The sequence below is a fragment of the Euprymna scolopes genome, chromosome 30 (genome assembly GCF_053919585.1).
Source record: "Euprymna scolopes isolate OS-2025 chromosome 30, ASM5391958v1, whole genome shotgun sequence".
In the NCBI taxonomy this organism is placed as follows: domain Eukaryota; kingdom Metazoa; phylum Mollusca; class Cephalopoda; order Sepiida; family Sepiolidae; genus Euprymna; species Euprymna scolopes.
The window spans coordinates 36,725,212-36,747,138 of NC_136511.1; the positions used below are offsets into that span (position 1 = coordinate 36,725,212).

At 34.5% G+C, this 21,927-nt stretch overlaps 1 protein-coding gene across 1 annotated transcript in view; it reads right to left on the reverse strand.

The window, feature by feature from the left end:
- Window positions 1-4,231: 4,231 nt before the first annotated feature.
- The window catches only part of LOC145254746 (uncharacterized), a 59,962-nt gene continuing 42,266 nt past the window's right edge, over window positions 4,232-21,927 (reverse strand). Inside the window, exons 8-12 of the mRNA XM_080113485.1 lie at window positions 21,199-21,389; window positions 16,103-16,312; window positions 12,507-12,585; window positions 9,091-9,140; window positions 4,232-4,643 (exon numbers count right to left, since the gene is read on the reverse strand). Coding sequence (XP_079969611.1) covers window positions 4,524-4,643; window positions 9,091-9,140; window positions 12,507-12,585; window positions 16,103-16,312; window positions 21,199-21,389 — 650 coding nt within the window. The 3' untranslated portion in view covers window positions 4,232-4,523. The remainder of the gene's footprint in view (window positions 4,644-9,090; window positions 9,141-12,506; window positions 12,586-16,102; window positions 16,313-21,198; window positions 21,390-21,927) is intronic.

The window sequence follows — 21,927 nt, forward strand, 5'->3', positions numbered from 1 at the left end:
ATATACATAATATATATATAATATATAAATAATATATAATATATATACGTATATATAATGTATATATATACGTATATAATATATATATAATATATATATACACACACATATATATATACATATATATACACATAATATATATATATACACATAATATATACATATACATATATACACACACACATATATAATATATATATATATACACATAATATATATATACACATATATACACACACACATATATACATATACATATATACACACACACATATATAATATATATACACATATATAATATATATATACACATATATATACACACATATATTATATATATATAGATATATATACACATATAATATATATATATATGTATACACATATATAATATATATATGTATACACATATAATATATATATGTATACACATATAATATATATATGTATACACATATATAATATATATATGTATACACATATAATATATATATGTATACACATATAATATATATATGTATACACATATAATATATATATGTATACACATATAATATATATAAATACACATATAATATATATATGTATACACATATAATATATATATATGTATACACATAATATATATACACATATATACACATATATATACACATGTATAATATTTATATACATATATATGAGAAAATATATCACACACATTATATATATATATATATATATATATATATACACACAATGTGCGTGCAATAAGTAATGCCCCTGACCCACTTCCCATAGCAGTAAAACAACGAAACTTGGGCCAGAATTATGCATTTCTCCCATCGTTTGATGCAGCTCTGGAGACCGTTTTTGTAAAAACACCCCAGGTTGGTCCTCCAACCACGACGTGACTTCAGAAATCAAGGCTGCATCATCTGGGAAACGCTTTCCTTTCGAAAACAACTTCATGGCTGGGAAGAGATGACACTCAAAGGGTGCAAGGTCAGGAGAGTAGGGAGGATGGGAGAGAATTTCATAACAATATGCCTGTGCTTCTGATCTGGCGATATGCGAGTTGTGGACCGGAGCGTTGTCCTGCAGGAAGAGGATACCTTTGCTGATCTTGTCCCGCCTCTTGATTTTTATAGCTTCCCTTAATTTCCTCAAAAGTGAAACATAATAGGCTCCTGTAATTGTGGTACCCTTTGCCAGGAAATCTGTCATCACTACTCTGTCCTGGTCCCAGAAGACTGTGAGGATGACCTTGCCAGTGGAGGGCTGCACCCTTGCCTTCTTTGGAGGTGGTGAGTCCAAGTGCTTTCACTGCATTGATTGGGCTTTGGTTTCTGGATCATAGTGATGGACCCAGGTTTTATCCTGTGTAATCAGTCTTTTGAAAAACTTTGACTCATCTTCTTGGCACATTTCCAAATTCATCCTCGAGCACTCGATACGTTCTCGCTTCTGGAATGGTGTGAGCAACCTGGGAATCCATCTGGTAGACACCTTATGCACATGCAAATGGAATGATAGTTTCCACAGACCCTGTACTAATCTTGACATCTTGGGCTATTTGGCAAATAGTAATGTGCCGATCTTCCAAAATGGAAGCTTCAACTTGACGGACAGATGCCTCATCAATGGCAGAAGGGGGGGGGGCGACCAAGTCTGGGAGCTGTTTCCACAGACTTTCGGCCATGTTTGAATTCACGATGCCAGCGTTTTACAAGGTCATATGATGGGGCATTATCTATCACCATAAGTTTCTTTCATTTCATCAAAAGCCTCCTGTGGTGTGCATCCTTTCAAATACAAAAACCGGATCACTGCTCAACATTCAACAGGCTCCATTTCACCCCTGACTCAGTTCAAACACCTGTAAAACAGAAACCACAATTAGTTCAGAGCTGTAATTTGCCACATAACCCGTAGAGATAGAAATCATTGCACCTGCAAAATTTCAGCTAAATCAGACAACTTGAAGTGGGTCAGGGGTATTACTTATTGCACACCCCTCGTATATATATATACACTTGTGCCCGATATTATTCATACCCCTCCTTGAAAATTGAGTTTATTAGGTGTAACTTTGTAAGAATTTATTGTTTACGTCCATATTGATACATATTCTTAATAAACCTCTTCTGATCATTTTCGTCATTTTAAAATCTCGGGATACTTGTAATAAAAGAAATATACAGCTATTTATAAAATCTGCAATGTTCAAAAATAATCATACCCCTTTATTTTTTCAGTATTAATCGAGTTTCTGACTGTTTGTTTCCTGTTTGATTCTTATTTTGAATGCTTTTATACAACCTTTGATTAATTTCATTTCGTTTTTTGCATTTTTCAGAAATTAAAATGATATCAACTGAAAACCAATAAAAGAATAAAAATTATTAGAATGGGGAAGAAAAAAGAGCTTAGTAATGATCTTAGGACTAAAATTGTGAATTCACATAAGGATGGTTTAGGTTACAAGTCAATTTCCAAGAAATTTGAGGTCCCTACAGCAACAGTACAGAGCATCATCAAAAAATTCCAGAGCCACCACACAACAAACAACTTGATTGGTAGAGGAAGGAAAAGGAAACTGTCTGCTAGAGCCACCAGGGATATTGTAAGCAGTGTTAATGCAAATCCAACCACCACTACTAAGGACATTTTAGAAAATCTGGAGTTTTCTGGCATAAAAATATCAAGGCAAACATTGCAAAGGACTCTGCATGAAAATGGTCTGAAAGGAAGAAGACCAAGAAGGACTCCATTGCACACCGGAAAACACCTTGCAGCACGTCTAAAGTTTGCTAGGACCCATGTGAATTCTTCAGAGTCCGTTTTCTCAAGTATTTTGTGGACTGACGAAACAAAAATTGAATTGTTTGGCCATATGGATGCTTCTTACGTTTGGAGGAAAAAAGGAGAAGCTTACAACCCAAAGAACACCATACCCACGGTGAAACATGGTGGTGGTAGCCTAATGTTTTGGGGCTCCTTTTCGGCTAGTGGTCCAGGTAGTTTGGTCAAGATAGATTGAACCATGAAGAAGGAGCAATATTTGGAGATACTCCAGAACAACATTAGACAGGATGCGGAGAAGCTCCATTTAGGACCAAACTGGGTCCTTCAACAGGATAATGATCCAAAACATACTGCCAAAATAGTCAAGAAATGGTTTGAGGATAATCAAAATAATATTTTGGAATGGCCTAGCCAGAGTCCCGACCTGAACCCTATCGAAAACCTCTGGCACATATTGAAAACTAAGGTTAAAAAGCGGAAACCTAGAAATTTGAGGGATTTGGAGAACTACTGCATTGAAGAATGGTAAAAAATCAGTGTTGATGCTTGTAAAAACCTTGTTGATAAATATCCAAAACGGTTACAGGCAGTTATTAAGAATAAAGGGCATGCTATTGACTATTAGTAAGAGAGGTATGAATAATTTTGAACTAGTGCCATTATTGTTTTTCTTTGTATACTGTTTCAAACTTGCGTAATTTATTTATTTGTTGAGTTTAAATTAAATGCTTATGCTTGATTTATTGTTTGAAATCCCTTTAATATTGTCTACCTTCTGGTTTGAGCAATATTCTTATAGAAATCTCAAAGATCCGAGGGGTATGAATAATATCGGGCACAAGTGTATATATATAATTTTATTTAACAATCAGTTGATATGGAAACCTGTGATTATAAGATTTACAAAATATTACTAGCAGTAATATTCTATAAGTATTATCCCATCTAAATAAGAATTGCTCGATATGCAAGATAGAGCAAATAAATTAATTGTAATGATTCAATGAATTTCAAAAAACCTTTTTGAAACGAAGTGTTTGACTTTCATATCAAAGAATTTTTATTATTCTAAGCAAGACAAAGAATACTTTAGAAATTTAATCTCCTTAACCTGTAAGATTTCGATGTCTACCATCTCATCAGAGATAAATAAATATAAATATATATATGAGAAAGTACATGACACAAGAATATTTCAACTGGTACAACACCATCATCTGCCATTAGTCATTTAAAATGATTTAACAGGTGCTCAACATTAATTTCCATGGCCCAAGGCCATGTAGTAGGTCAGAAGATGTAGATGGGCTCAGTTGATCCTGGCGGGAGGTACGAGAGAAATGGCAACACACAGGAGCTGAAAGTCATTCATGAAATTCCTAACCTCAGCATAAGACAAGATGACAGTTAAAAAAATAATTAAAGAAAAAAATCAGAATAAATGTTGATGCAGAACAAAAAAAAATTTAATTAATAATAATTTCTCATCTCCAAAGAGTCAGACAAAAATCAATTTATACACAATATTTTTTAAATAATAGTTTTAATTACGGATTATAAAAACATGAAGAGAGAGGGTGAGAGAATGAGGCAGAGAGAAAGTGGTTTGGAGAGAGGGAGGGAGACAGAAACATGATGTCAAGACATGAAGAAGAATTAGAAAGTCATTTTCTCTACTGCAATCATCTTTCGTTATATACGCCATCTTTAACTAGAAAACTGAACAAAGGCTGTCGTCAAAAGACAATTTCCTCTGCAAAGATATCACAGATCCGATCACATGTGGTTTTTACTCGGCTAGACTTGAGAGACAGACGTTGGTAGTTTAATTCCATCATCCGTACCAATGCACAGATCTGAAAAAAAAAAAAAATTATATATACATAAAATATTGAACAGACTTGATTGGTCAAAATATGTTTTCTCTATCATTAAATCATTTCTCTCCAATAGGCTCATAAGAGTAGTGGTAGATGGACAAAAATCGGAGCCCTGCAATATAAATGCTGGAGTCCCTCAGGGGTCAATCCTAGGCCCAACTCTCTTCCTGATCTACATCAATGACCTCCCTAAACACATACTTAAATCATTCGTTGACATCTATGCTGATGACACGACCATCTACGGCAACACATCAAAGGCTGTAAATGACAAAGTTCTCTCTGATTCTCTCTCCTCTGATTTCGAGCGCGTGGTTTAGTGGGGGAAGATGTGGCTGGTTAGCTTTAATGCATCCAAAACCAAACTCCTATCCTTACATCATCAACGCTCCGATCCCCATCTGGCATCAATTGTGATGGATGGCTCTCGTCTGGGTGAGGCCCTGTGTTTTGACAAGCTTCTGGGTTTGACCTTTACTCCTGATCTGAAATGGAACACGTACATCAAGTCTGTTGCCAAGGTCGCTGGAAAGATGGTGGGATCCTTCTACCGCTCCAGACGATATCTCACTACTGATGCAATTCTCTATCTATATAAAAGCCAAGTACGTCCAAGGATGGAATACTGTTGCCATATCTGGGCAGGAGCTGCTAAAAATAGCCTATCCTGCCTTGACAGAGTACAAAATAGACTTCGTGGCTTAGTGGGGGATGCCCTTTTCTCTACCCTGCAACCTCTCTCCCACAGAAGAGACGTTGCGAGCCTATCCTTGTTTTATTGTTATTTCCATGGCAAGTGCTCGTCTGAACTCCAATCTCTGGTCCCCCCTCGCCAATCTTTCACGAAAAACACCCGTCTAGCTGAATCCACTGTGAAAAAGTTCCCCCACTCTATATCTGTGCCTAAATCAAAACGCGGATTCCATGAACAAAGCTTCTTTCTTAGAACTGCACGCCTGTGGAACTCTGTTCCGTCTGTCTGCTTCCCACCGGACTACAACTTGGATGTCTTCAAGTCCAATGTTAACAAATTCCTAATGAACCGCCCCCTTAAGTAAACACTTCATCAAATCTCCACACTAACGTAATGTACTTGCAATAACCCTTATCCCTGAGTGGCTTCCGGGCCTTGATAAGTGTTGATCACTGTGTAAAAAAAATAAAAATAAAAATAAAAATATGGCAGTTTTCAAGTTCTGATCTTAAGAGTAATTAATGAAGGCATCTAATTTTGCCCAGGGATATCAACAACCAAATTTTTCATAATTCGAATGAATCACAAACAAAAAGTAGTGGAGGTAACCGGCTTTGTCATAGGGAATTCGTGAGACGTTTTCAAAATTTTTCATTTCAAATACCTCAACTATCATCATCGCAACAAAAAGCGGAGAATATAAATAATCGCATCAGAAATGCTCATCTGTTGTCTTCAATCTCGGCTTTAGTCAAGACCTGAAATCAAATTTTGTATTAAAATCTGTATATATCGAGCTCTTGTCTGCACCTTCTTAATGTACAGCTCCGAAACCTGGTCGATGAGACAAGGCAACCTACAAAAGTTTGAAGTGTTCGATCACTATGGTTCGTGTTGCATCCTTCGTGTTTGTTGGTAGCAGTTCATTTCAAATGTCATTTGTTCTCACTGCAACATATCTTCAGCAAGCTTTTCTCTTGAAACGTTCTCGCTGGTTCGGTCTCGTTGTCACCCAGATAATTTCATCTGCAAAGTCATTGAACGAGCCCCACCTGATCGTGGGTCCTTGTCTATGGGGTTTGTTGCTGGAATGTGATTGGTTAACACTTGTATCTGCTGTTGTGGAAGACCATTTATAGCAGCCATTCTCAACCTTTCCTCCATCATTAATCGTTTGATTTTATGTATTTTCATTTATCCCGTACTCTCGTATAAAAAATTCATAACCATCATAAAGTGACAGAAAAACAAGAACCTTTTTATTGTTTCGGATAAAAACAGTATCATACATTCATATCACAAAAAATAAAGAAAATCAAAACATTTTTTTCTAAACAAAAAATGCAGTTTGTTAAACATGACAAAAGAAATAATTATTTTGAAATTATTTGGTACTTCCAATTATTTACCCCCGATTATACAATTTTTTACCGCCTAGGGGTAAATTTACCCTTGGTTAAGAACCTCTGATTTCAAGTATTCTTTTTTACTTTCACTGGCATTTTGGATTTTATATGTAGTGTAACATATCGTGTATGAGCGCGTATGAAAATATCAGCAGCAGCAAAGGATGGATGGCAGCAGTAGGAGCAACCTTGGAACGCGTATGCAAATTGGCAAGTGTGCTTGGGCTTGCATCTGAAGAAAAAGAAAAAAAAGAACACCACGTGGTCGGGAAGAAAAAAGTCAACGCTGAAGGAGACATACATCTATAATATAAATCTCACCTGTCTGTTTAAATGTATGTCATGATCTTGCCATTGCTTATGACCTCACTCAGATTGTTCACGAGCCCACCCGTGTGCTCAATACTACAGGTCCATATGCAAGCCTCCCAGACCTTTTTTTCTCAACTTTCCCTGAGCTATGTTCATGTTCTGTTCATACTCCTCTAGGATCCTCCGACCACTCCGTCGTATCAGTTAAGATAAAAATGAAATGTAATGTCCCCAGACGTACCTCTCCACCGTACTGTATACCGATACTCCATGGCTGACTGGGATAGCTTTCGTACATTCATATCTGATCTACCTCTGCATTCCATGTTTAAAAAGAATGTGTCCTCTATAGTATCAGATCTGACCAAATGGTTAATTGTAGGCATAGACCGATTCATGCCATCTAAATTCCAACACATTGAGAGAATCAGAGAGAGCTTTGTCATTTACAGCCTTTGATGTGTTGTCGTAGATGGTCATGTCATCAGCATAGATGTCAACGAATGATTTAAGTATGTGTTTAGGGAGATCATTGATGTAGATCAGGAAGAGAGTTGGGCCCAGGATTGACCCTTGAGGGACTCCAGCATTAATACTGCAGGCCTCTGATTTTTGTCCATCAACCACTACTCTTATGAGCCTATCAGAGAGAAATGATTTAATGATAGAGAAAACATTTCCAGTTATACCGTAGCTGGAAATCTTGTGAAGTAGGTCCTTATGCCATACCTTGTCAAAAGCCTTTGATATGTCAAGAGCAATTGTCCTAGAAAGGAAGCCTTTGTCAAGAGATTCACTAATCCTATGAGATATAACCGTTAGCACATCTGCGGTAGATCTAGCAGAACGGAAACCATATTGCGTGTCACTAAGAAGGTTATTTCTGCTGAGGTGGTTGACTATTTCTCTATTTAATATGGATTCCAGCAACTTACTCATGACACACAGGAGACTTATACTTGATCATTTTACATGATTTTTGGAATATAACATTTTTATTTCGTTACGAGTACATACACTAAGAAGATTTTTGTATATATTTTTTTTTTGTTAAATAAACACTGTAAACTGTATAAGAAATCATTTTATATTGGTGATCTCAATAGAATCGTTTTCATCCATTTATTTCTTCATATTTTTGTTTTATCATTCACGGATCATTTCACAGCATCAAAGAAAAACTCCAAACTTATTTTATTTGTAATAAAAATTTATAAAAAAATCTGTGCATGGAAAACTCAGTACTTATACAGAATATAGATCATACTGAAATCATATTGTTATTATTTAGAAAACCATTCTTACCATGAAAGGAGACAGGCATTTTGTAACTATTCTATACTTTCATCTAACAATCTAATAATCAAAAAATTGAATTTAATTTGAAAATCCTATCATTTCATATGCTTCTGTGGCATCTTTTCCAAATTTAAAACAATTTTATTCAGTGTTCTTCTAAAGTGTCCTCACATCTAGATTGCATTTTGAAAATCACCAGCTGCGACAATCACGTTCTAGTAAGATGTATTCCAATTCCTGCTGTAGCTGTTCATTTGAACCTGAAATCATAAAAATTGGTCAGTCATCTCATAAGATGTATAGCAATAGCATACTGAATTTTCAAGAGTCTACACCAATTTTAAATGTTTGTACAAAAAAGTCTGGAAACTTATTAAAGGCACATCGTAAAAAATGGCACGGTCTATATTATGCATAAGTACAGAAAATTTTTATCTGCTTTTCATGTTAGTGCGGAAATATTTGGAAGTCTCTTTTCAAATCATGGACTAGATGTTTCAACTTTTGCTGAAAGATGTTACATTGCTTGATGGTGGATCTGAGAGCCCTATCTTTTATGTTGCCCTCCTAAATCAGCAACCACAATTTTTGGGCAATTTTGTTTTTATTTCTTTATTCCAGGTATTATGGATTTAAAAAATAATTTTATATATTTTATTTGTTAGAATAAAAAAAAAAAAAAGATTTTAAATAAAATAAAAATATTTCTTACTTCACTGTTGCCTTTGATGAATTTCTGCAAACATTGCAAACCAAGGTAGGCTAAAAAAAAAAATGATTCAATTACAGAAATCTGATAGATTCACAAAAGGAAATGATTTTTAAATAATGTTAAAATCATGTGAAATTCAAATTCAAATAGAAATAAACAAAAGAACTGCAAAATAGTGGGATATAAAATAAAATATATTTCAGATAAAAACACTAGTATGTACTTACTTGCCATGTAAAAATTAGTATAAATTCCAAAAATTATGAAAAATGATCCCGTAAAAAATAGTTACAAGTAAAAACTAATAAGAACACATCTAATTTAAAATTCAAATATTTCAGATTTAATCCATCATCAATTAAGATTTCCTGAATTTCAAGCAAGATTTCCTGAATTTCAATTTATTTTTATGACAAACCAACTCATCTCCCTTGCTTTCAAATAAAATCTGCAATTTCAAAATACAAAATGTTAAACTGGTATTTTGTATGATTTTTTTATATAACCAGATGTTGTACTAGATCATTTTTCATAATTTTTGGAGTTTATACTAATTTCGACATGACATGTAAGTATGTAATAATGTTTTCACCTGAAATGCATTTGTTTGAAATCCCCATTGTACTGCTTCAGCACCAGAACTTTTTAGAAGAATACCTGTTCTAGAACCGTCTGCCTGCTTCCCACCAGACTACAACTTGGATGTCTTCAAGTCCAACGTTAACAAATTCCTAATGAACCGCCCCCTTAAGTAAACACTTCATCAAATCTCCACACTAACGTAATGTACTTGCAATAACCCTTATCCCTGAGTGGCTTCCTGGCCTTGATAAGTGGTGATCACTGTGTAAAAAAAAAAAAAAAAAAAGGTAAAATAAATTCCCCAAACAGAAGTTTTACACCATTTTTATGTCCCCTTACGAAGATTAAAAGATATAAAGAAACTAAACCTTATGTCTAGAATCCTTCAATTTTTAAATAAGATGTAATGTCCATACTACAACCCCTAAAAATACTTGAAATTCATAGGAAATGTTTATTAATTGATGCCTATTGTTGAAATTTAACAAGGTAATTTTCACTGTGGTGTTCCATCCCATTTTGTTCCCCTTTTACATAAGTTAAACTAAATATATCTCGCATTAAAACATCTTACATATAGATGCTGCGTTCCAAAATTCATAATGATTGGTGGCAATAGTCAGATAACATCCTCCTTAACTTCCTGTGTGTTTGCTACAGGAAGCAATGACAAAGGCAAATCAGTTCCTTCACTTTTTTCTCTGCCTACATCTCCCCTGTGCATTAGGGCAGGTCGATTTTGGGACCCCAGTGATGCAATGGTGATGATAGTTGGAGTTTGACATAAGAAATACCTACACAAAATATTTTTTTCCCAAATCGTTATCTTTGTTCAAGGAATGATTTTAAAAGTTGAAAAATTACAGCTATTAAAAGTTTTTCGGTGAATTGTCAAGTATGTCCTGTCATCAAAGTAATCCATACCATTTGAAAAGCAGAATCATTATTTAGAAAATGTTTTAAACTACATTTTTAAATAAAATGCGTAAGGATAATGAATTAATAAAATAAATATTAACTGTAAAGGCAGAATTATGTTTTTTAAATAATAACGACAGAAGTTTGTTTTTCTTTTCAGGAACTTTTTTGGTGGGAACATTTTAGATTTCACCGTTGTAAACACACGCCTGCTATTGCTATTGAGAAATTAACATTTGTTGTTTAAAAAAATTACAATTTTAGATTAAAGACTAAATTATTTCAAAAGGAGGAACAAAGGAATTATTTAAAACTAGCGAGGGGTACCCGGCGTTGCCCGGATGTTTGGAGGTGTGTGTGTGTAAACTCCGGTGGTGAGGGGGTTAAAAAAAAAAAAAAAAAAGTATGAAGATCGAACCCGAACCGTTGAGGCAAAGTTGTAAATTAAAGTGTGAAAAAAAAACAAAAAAAACGTGCAACGTTAACGATTGATCCACCGCGAGATGCTAACGGAAACACATTTGAATTTATTTAATTACTTGGATTTGGCAGGTGCCCGTTTTAATGAGTTAATGAGGTCGAGTTTGACTGCAGGGCGGGAACGCTTCCCAAGATGTTATAGGAATAAGACTAACCCACATGCGGTGAGTGACAAATATTGAATATTTATCTTCCCGAAATCGAGCAAATTAAATAGACAGGCAAGCTTCGTTGTTAACTGTGAAATATTACGATTTATATGTGATATAAAAAGTTTCAAAAAGTTGTGAACCGACCGACCGACCGCTTCTCAGAAAAAAACCTTTTGTAGACAAACAGAAAAAGCGAACACACACACATACATACATACATTTTCGCTTTTATATTTATAGATATACATTATTATATTTCAAGTGTCTGCAGTGAATTTAAAAATATTTTTTTATCCGCTGAAGAAATTATTCTTGTTGATACGTTTTTACTTCTTTCATTTATTTTCCTGTCTTACATCGAATTCTATTTGAAGTTTTTATTCAAATATGGTAATAATCCAGTTTTATATATAAAAAAAAACAGCACATACAATTTTATACTACACATTCTTACGAAACATAACCACATACATTTTCAAGTTTTTCTAGTTAATAAAAAATTACTTTGTAGAAAATTAGTGGCAAATTTTTATTTCTTTTATTTTTTGGGGAGTAATTGTTTATAAGCAGTATTTTTTCTAAAATTACAGTTTTAAAATCAGCCCACAAAGGTTAATATGAGTAAATAAGGAAACTGCTTTTAAGTTTTTTCGGTACTTGTGCAGCTATGTTATTGTGCTGAAATTACATTATTTAGAAAGCCATTCTTAATATGAGGAGGAGGGGTTTTAGCCATTTTTTATTGATGGTCATCATTTTAGCTGTCCCACATTGTAACCTGCGCTTCCCAATCCTGGAAGCCCCACTCATTTGCATAAAGAAGCCTAATTTCTTTTTACACTCGAACAATGTTCAAACATTGGCCCGCCAAATGGAAAATGAAAACAAAGAAATAAACAGGAAACATCCCTGCTGTCCAATGAAACATGCATATATATATAGTAATTTATAAAATATATATGGCGATTAAGCAACACTGAATATTCCGCGTTTCATCTACTCTAGGACTCTTCATGCGCCTAGAGTGGATGAAACGCGGAATATTCAGTGTAGCTTAATCACCATATATATTTTATAAATTACTAACTAGCTCTATCTACATATTGAGCACTTTTGAAGTTTACACATAAATTTATACTTTCATATATTAATTTTATGTGAGTAAATGAAGTAGTTATTATATATATATATATATACACACACACACACATTATTCAGCTAAAAATAATCTTATTTGAATAAAACTCTTTTTCTTAAGCGTTATTATTTCTTCTGAAGACCTACCTGTATTTTCTAAGATCTCTTCTCGTTGTAGACATTGTGTGAGAGCACTTGACAAGGCTATCAGTAGGTCATCATTCATCTGGGAGGGAAAAAATAAAATAAAATAAACAAATAATTTTTATAAAAGAAACAAAAAAAAAAATGTCATTCATTTCTTGATTCAACGTTTTTTTGTTTTTTTTTTGTTTCTAAACCCAATAACTATTTTTCTAAAAATTGGATTTGGTTTTAATCTGAGAATTTATTTAATCAATATAGTACTCCAACGTTAAAGTTTTCCAATAAATTGGAAATAAATTTTAAAGAGCTGAATAAAAAAAATTTGATCCTTAATGTTCTTTGAGATCTAGAGTGGTGAATTAAGGAGCTGTTACGATGACGGTTCATTGAAGAGTTGCAATAGTATTGGGTGAGGAGGTACAGCTCATAGGAATGTTGGCTGAACAAAAGCATTAGAAAAAGTCAATTCCTTTTGACAGAGTGCCAAGAAATTTTGTCTGGTCGGTATTGCGTAAACATGAGGCTGATAGAAACTGAGATTTTAAAAAATAATATTTGTCCAAACTCCTTCTTGCCGACTCCCAACTTCAACTGTAATTTTCACCAACCTTTCCCACTGTCTCTCAGTGGTCAAGTGGTAAAAAAAAAAAAAAAATCTGCTCTGTACTTTTCCTTTCCTTCTTTTTCACAGCCATCATTGTCCTCGTATGCAAATAAATGCCATATATACATATTACTAAACCGTCTACAGACGCAAGTTTTTTTTTCTCTTTCCTTTCTTAATTCTGTCACCCGACAGGATAGACAGAGACATCGTCGCTCGTCGTCCCAAGTCACATTTTGCATTATTTTCACCAATAAGGTTAATGAGGATTGTTCAAGCAATATACAGAGTATTATTGTCGCATTTGGGCTGGTGCATTTGCTACTAATCTCTCACTATTAGACAGCATCTAAAGAAGAGTCTCGAATCTAATAGGTCCCGCACTATCAACCAAACTCCAACCTCTGTCCCATCACCAAAATGTAGCATCCCTTTGCCTGTTTTACAAGTATTCTAATGGAATGTGCTGACGAACTGGAAGCACTTGTAACCCCTCAACGTAAATACCCCTGACTAAACCGAAAAGACAGCAAAGTCCCATCCATACACTGTAGAGATCTCTAAATGCCAGAAACCTTCGACTCTAATAGTTTCTTCCCTCAAACTGGTTAACTTTGGAATTCCCTCTTGCTTCCATGACTGTACTGACATGCAGCTTTTCAACTGTAACGTTATCAGACATCTCGCTGCTCAACTCCCTACATAGTGTCCCTGTAGACTAGGTCTTAAATAGTAGCCCTTTATATCCAAGTGGCAGTGTGCCTTGTTTCAGGTGAAAAACAATAAAAGCTTTTTTTATGTCAAAGTAGGAGTACAATAGTGTCCCTGTACAGAGTTTGTTACATTTAATCAAAATGAAATATAGATATCCAAATACCTTGGATAATATAATTTTGGAATATACATAGCTTTCTGTCTTTTTGTGAACACACCTCTCTCCTTTGACTGCACGCCCTCCCTTTTTTATAAAGGGGTTACCAAATATCAAGGCCTAGCAGCCACTCAAAGATAACCGTTAATGTGTGTATTTTTATTGGGACAGTAGCGTAGTAATTGTTTGTGGTGGAAAGTTGGTATAATCAGATTATTTACGAGGATGGTTCAATAAGAATTTATTTATGTTGGACTTGAAGACAATATTGTAGTTAGCTGGAAAGCAGACCAGCAGAACAGAGTTCCACAGGCGGGCAGTTCTAGGGAAGAAGCTTTGTTGATGGAATCAATTTTTAGGTTTAGGAACTGATAGAGAATGAAGGAATTTATTGATAGCAATTTTGGCTAGATGAGTGTTTTTTTGTGAAAGATTGGTGGGGGGGGCATAAATTTTGTTGTTGTTGTTGTTTTACAAATTATCAAAGCCCAGAGGCCACTCAAGGATAAGGATTAATCAGTGTACAGTAGTCAATGGGATAACATCGTAGTAATCGTTAATAGGGTAAATTGGATTACTTGAAAGAATGGCTCATCAAGATTGGAGCTCAAACGAGCACTTGCCATGAAAATAACGATAGAGTAGAGATAGGCTCACAATGTCTCTTCTGTGGGAAAGAGGTTGCAAAGAAGAGAAAAGGGCATCATCTATAAGATTACGAAGTTGTTTTTGAACATTCTAATTCATGTAAAAATTTTTGAAAATGTCTCAATATTATTGATCGAATAGATAAAAAGAAAAAAAAACATCAGCGGTAATGGTGACTGAGAATCTGGATGTTGCAAGTTCAAATCCAATTCGTTCCACAGAAACACGTTCACTTCACGGATGTTGGTACTAGTGTTGGAAAAATAAATCAGAATTGGAATCAAGAATTGAAAAAAAAAAATCGAAACTTTTCGGGATATTGAAATCGCTATTGGAAAAATGTGTGCATATTTTCCAATGCCAAAAATGATTTTGTCTTTTTTTATTGGAATTTATTTAAAGCAAAATCTTTCGCTAAAAATGCTAAAAATGTAAATATTTCTTGATTTTAAACAACCACTAAAACTAAAATCTATAGATTACTCTTTACAAGCGTGTTTCTACGTTCTAGAAAACATACACACATTTAACATGTATTTTTACAGTATTCATAGAAAAAATAATGCTCTAGTTAAAGATTTAGAGATTTATACGGAATCGGAATCAGGAATTTAGTATGGAATCGGTAACTGTATTGGAATCGCAAAAAATATTAAAATTGTCTCATCACTAGTTGCCACCCTTCATGCTGTCTCCTCAAATAAGTACCTAATGTCTTCCTAGAAAGAATTCTAACTAGAAAGATGCCAGATAAATGAATGCCAACAATAATCATCTACTTCATGTGAAATGAATGATGCTCAACATTATCAGTCAACTGTTCGAACTAGTTTCAGCGTCATTTTTCAAACATGACAAGCAAAAAAATCCCACCCCTTCACAGTAGAAATACCCAGATGTCAGAAAGCCTTCTACTCTAATAGTTTCTTTCCTAGGACTGCTAGACTTTGGAATTCCCTTCCGGGTTTCTACTTCCCCGACTGTACTGACATGCAAAAGTTCAAGTATAATGTAAACAGACATCTTGCTGCTAAACTCCCTACATAGAATTCCTGCAAATTATGTTTCAGATAATACCCCCCCCCCCTACATCAAAGTGGTACTGTGCCTTTTTTGGGGTAAAAATGCAAAAAAAAATTTTTTTTTTTCTGACTCTCCCATCATTGTATTTATTTGACCTCTGATGAACCAAAACAAATGAATATTATTACTTTTTATACAACAACCTGAGCAGAGTCTTACTAAATTTAATATTGTGAGATTTGTAAGTGTATGTTTTTATTTATTTATTTATTACGGTTTATTCTGAGTTTAGTCAGACACACAGACAGGACAATGCCAGATAGCTCTGCTAGTTATTAAAAAAAGAAGGTACGGGAGCTTTCATCATCCTCACAGTCATAAATCCTAATACTGCTACACAAATCACCATGAGTTTCCTTTATTAGAAGTAGATAACATAAATGACAGTACCTGAATTCGGTGCATGTTAAACACAGCAGCTGCAGCGACATCATTGACATTACACTGTTCTAACAATAAGCCATTGACGACAGCTTCACGTGTGAGGGTGAGATAAGAAAAAGTGCCATTGTTTGCAGATGAACTTCCAGACAGGGGAGCATGTTCTTCAGAGGAAGTTAAATAATCTAAACCCATCTTAGTTGAGCAACAATTCGTTATCTAGAAAAAGAGAAGAAAATAAATTTGTTTAACAAACAAGCTGGTCATGCTGGGTCCCCTTCTACGAATGAGAAATTTACTTTCACCATGATTAATGTTTGTGCAAAATTTTTTTAAAAAATCCAAGGCATGGTTATTGAGAAAAGTATGAACAGATGAACGATTTGAGGGCAAGTTTACCCCTATAACGGACTCTAGAGGATTAACTAGTTATCACAGAAAATCTGTTTGGGCAAAAAATTACTTTTGTTTTTAGTTTTTGACATCTAATGGGGGTATGAGATGAATGGATTCGCCGATCATTTTTATAACCAACGGCCGTGCTAAACAACCAATCAAAACGTCATAAGATTATTATAAAAATCATCGAATTTTGGATTTAATCAGTTCGCCATTTGCTACGTCACGGACCGCATTTAATTCTTCGCCACCATCTTGGTTACTGATCTGAACTACGCCGCCACGGACCGCATTTGATTCTTGGTCGCCATCTTGGTTACTGATCTGAACTACGCCACCATCTTTGTTCAACACAATGTCTCAAAACTTAACACTCTGACTAATGTTTGTGCAAAATTTAAAAAAAAAACAAAAAAACATTGTTATTGAGAATAGTGTGAATAGATGAAAGGGAGTGAATCACGAAGTTCAATCCCTTCTTTGTCGGGGAACCAAAAATATCATTAAATTGTAGTTCACATCAGTTTAACACACTGGAATGTGTTAGATCATTTTTAGAAATTGACTTTTAAACTAACCTATCTCCGACCAAGTCTTTATTACTTTTAAATCCATCCTTATCACTTCATCCCACATTTTTTGTGGCCTTTCCCTTTAAACTGAACCTGCTACCTACAATGTTCTACACCTAACACAAGAACTCTCACACACTCTTACAATATGACCAAACCATCAAAGTCTCCTGTTCTGCACACATCTCACTATACTATCCAGATTTAATCTTCTTATGAGGTCATTAGATCTTCTCGTCTTTAAGATTCACATTACACATCCATCACATCCTTTCTCTCCATGCAACGAATGTCCTCAACTCTCACTGGCCAGATTTCACTTCATACGTCATTACACTTCGTACAAATGCCTTATTCGACAGTGATAATGCTTGGTTGCTCAATAATGGCAAAAACTTCCCTGTATTTACAAAACAAAAAAAAAAATGCAAAAAGTTAAAAAAAAGTTTGAAAGAATAAAAAGTAAAAAAAAAAAAAATAAAAACATGGAAATATGAGCAGTAATGTTAAATATTAGGCAAGTAGGTCCACTAGTATATTGAATGGTTGAGAATAACAGCAAATGAAAGATCAGCCGGTGTCAACTTGATGAAACCAAGATTAGGATTACTACATTGTGGGAATTAATAGAAATGGATACGATATCACATGGCTCAAAGAGAGTGTTTGGAAGCACGCAATACATGTATGCGTGAAATGAAAAAGGCTGGCAAAACTTTCCCCGTACTGGTCAGTGATTTGGGATGAAGATCAAGTTGAATAAATCTCATCTGTCTTCTAACAGTTTTGTCTTGATTTGAGTTGTTATTTCAGAATGACAAATCAGTCTGGAAGGATCATGAAGAGCTGCATACAAGGAGAATATGCAGCTACTGATGTATGAATACAATTTCTAAACTTTAATGTTTTTTCAATGATTACAGCAACTGGAGGTTTTTTTTGGGGTTTTTTGCACGTATGACGAAAGACGGAGATGCAAACAAACATAGATATCAATGTGCAGCATGTACAGAGAAACTTTAAAAATCCATAGAAATTAGAAAATAAAAAATAAATTAAAAATTTTAAGAACTTGTTATGAAACACAGGCAACAAATTCAATTGTTTGCAGGTAATGCTTAAGTTTATATATGAATAAATGCAACATTTTTATCCAAAGTACATAAATATCATCAGATTTATTAAACTCGAGGATACAAAATATTTTGAAATATTGTATGTATAGTAATTCATTTTATTATATACTAGCGGGGGTACCCGGCGTTGCCCAAGTGTTTGTTTCCGGGACGGGGGGGGGGGGGGAGTTTTAAAAAATGTTATGGTAGGTAAGTAGGAAGGATCAACCCCGGAGTCATGAGTATAAGTAGGAAAATAAAGTGTGAAAAAAAAAAAAAAAACAAACATCTGCAACGTTACCAGTTCGGCCACCAAGAAAAGTCCATTCCAGTTGTTTAGGAAAAAAAAACAAAAAAAAACAACTACGGTAGGTCGGCGCGAACGTGAAAATATAATGTGAATTGTCCAGCACGCTAACCACTACGCCACAGAGCACTGCAGCTTAGTTTAGTGATTTTAAATAACTTCACATGAAAGAACTACGAAGCCAAACCGGTGTTCTCTTCTCAACAGTTCCTTGTGAACGATCCCCAAACGGTGTTAAGTGGTAGCAGGGGGAGGAGGAATTTATTAGAGAGAAAATATTTTACCACTTCCATTGATCTTAACCGATTTTGGTCGTGACTTCTCAGCAGAAAAAGTATAGAAATCTAAGATTATCGAGGAATTTGAGAAATAATAAGCCTATAACACACCTCAGATATTGTTCTGCCGTTTGTGCATATTATATTTGCATGAAATATCTTGATTTTTAATCCTATTAAGGTCAAAATCAGACAGGAAAAAATGAGTTCATTTTATTTATATAGAGACTAGCATGCATACCTGGCATTGCCCAGGTGAACATGGAGTTTGGTTTGGACACAGCTGCTATACTAAGGATATTGAGCTACCTCCACAAAAAAGAAGTAGGTGACAACTTCCCCACCAGCCCGTGTGCTGGATACCCCCCCCTAATATAAATGAATCAAAACAACTTTTCTTTTAATCAAAATAGCAGTGAGTGTCCATACAAAAATTAATTGCAATCGGCAGGCTCAAACCTGAAACGTGAGAGAGGGAAAGAAGGGAAAAACGTTACTGGCAAACGTTTTTGCCCATCGGACAACTTATGACATCATGATCCTGCAAAATAACGTTTTTAAACATGTTTTCAGTTTGCTATGTGCCTGACTCACAAAAATGGCGTTGTGAAAAGAGACCCCACCCTTGCAAGAAATGGTCCAGTTGAGCATCACAGAATAAATCTTTTTTTTTAATTTTCAGATATTATGTATTCAAGGTATCACTCTTTCAGATGGTACTGGTTTCAACCCAGTCGGATACGGGTGAAAAAAGTTTTTAGTAGACACAAACACACGCACACATAAACATACAAACGCACAAACAAATCGACGTTTGAGATTTATATAATAAACTAGCGGGGGCGCCTGGCACTGCTCGGGTGTTTGGAGGTGTGTGTGTGAGAGAGAGAGTAAATCAAAACAAAATGGGCAAAAATTTCAATATTAAAAAAAAAAAATACGATGTTAAACAAAAATAGCGAACATGCGAAAACAAAAACAAAAAAAATCAAGGTGTCGTGTTGGGGGGGGTTAAATCAAAACAAAAAAAAATCAAGGTATGAGTGTTGGGGGGGGGGAGTAAATAAATAAAAAAAAAACGATGATAAACTTGTTTAGAAAATCTGAAAAAACAGTGTACGTGATGGAAAAAGAAAGAACAAACTGTTTCAATAATCGAAAAAAAATTGAGGTGTGTGTTTAAACTTGTTAAAAAAAATTTTAAAAATCAGCGAATGTGAAGCAGACGATGTTAAAACTTGTTAAAAAAAATCAGAAAAACAAAAAATAAAAAAAGAATAGCAAAAAAAACAAAAAAACCCAGATATCTTACATCACAATTCGAACTTGCAACCTTTTTATAATGACGCTGCTCTTTAACCAACTGAGTTAAGAAATGGTCGCTGAAATTGGGTCGATTTTTATAATATTTAACCTAATTCAATGGACAACGTCATTGGCACATGCGTACATCGTTATCTTGTCATGAAGGAACGATTTTTCGCTACCCTCCCTGTAAAAAAGCGTCTGGTTGAGGGTGGAGGAATTAATGTTTTTAGCCAATTTTTCAATATTTGTCGGCCGAAGGTTCGAGCTTCAAAATGATACCTATCTGGTGAAAATCTGTGGACTGTGTGGAAAGATTTTGGCAGACATACAAACACACATTTGGCTTTTTATATATATATACTAGCGAGGGGTACCCGGCGTTGCCCGGGTGTTTGGAGGTGTGTGTGGTTTTGGGTAAATTAAATCAAAACTCCGTGGGTTAAAATAAAAAAATGTTTTGGTAGGTAAATATGAGGATCGAACCCAAACCCGAACCCTTGAGGCAAAGTTGGAAATTACAGTGTGAAAAAAAAACGTGCGACATTAACCATTGCGCCACCGCGACATACTAATGAAAACACGAATTTTTTATTGTTTGAAAATAAATACAATTGAATAAATCTATTTCCTTAACCCATATAATTCAATTAATAAATCCAAAAGAATATGATACATGATATTTTATGCATTACTTATGTCCCTTAAACGTAACATTTTTAGTACACGCACAAACACGCGCACACAATATATTACATATTATGTCCACGTTAGCGTTTCAATATATATGTTTGGAGATTGATAAGTGCAGGTTTAATAGGTTTAATAAGAATATGATACATGATATTTTATGCATTACTTATGTCCCTTAAACGTAACATTTTTAATAAGTTAAAGATAGGGCAATTCCTCTAAATAACTCTTCTTGTGTTAGTTTGTTCCTCATGGACTTGAAAACCCATCCTTAAAACTCACATTACACATCCATTGTATCATTCTCATATCATTTCTTCCCATGCAACACATGTTCTCAACCCTCACAAATAAAAATGTTTTCCCCATTAAGATTTGTTGATGTAACTTTGTAAAAAGGAAACATCACCATACCATCACACAGATGAGTCCATACCATTTTGAGTAGATCGACAATCACATCGCATGTGAAGCTGTTCAACTCGGACAAGAGGTGCGCCATGTGATGATTTTGGTCGTGCTTCAACACTTGCACAACATCTTCACGTAAGACGAGGATCTGAAGCAGGGAACAGGCAATCGTTTTCACTTGGGGGTCATTGCTTTTACTATTCAAGACGAGCTGCACTGAAAAGCGGAAAAGAAAAATAAAGACAACATCAAGGGTGTGTGTTCATATAGAAACGTTGTTTTAATTTGAATCAAACAATACGTATCAAGTGCGCTTGAAAGCCAAATCACAATGTAATATTAAGAAATTAAACAAATATTTTACTTGTTTGAAATTTATAACAAATATATTTCAGAGATATAATCCATTTTCAGTGTGTGGTTTTGTTTCTTTTTTTTTTCTTCTCTTCTTCCTTGCCATGTCGTAAAGTTGGAGAAGAATGAAATCAATAGAAAAGCAGGTGCTTCTTTATTATTATAGCGAAATTTCGAAATCTGAAATATTGAATTTCAAGCAAAAATTGACTTTTGCTAAAAAAATAAACAGGCGAGTGTAAATTGTAACAAGGGCAGTAATTATTTTCTGAAAACTGAAAATCTTAGGCCAATTTACCAAACTTTAATTTTTGCTAATTATCTTTAAAAACTGTTTGCATTAATAATTATTTTTCTACCTCAACGTTTTTCATAAATTTAGGATATGTTCATCATTGCG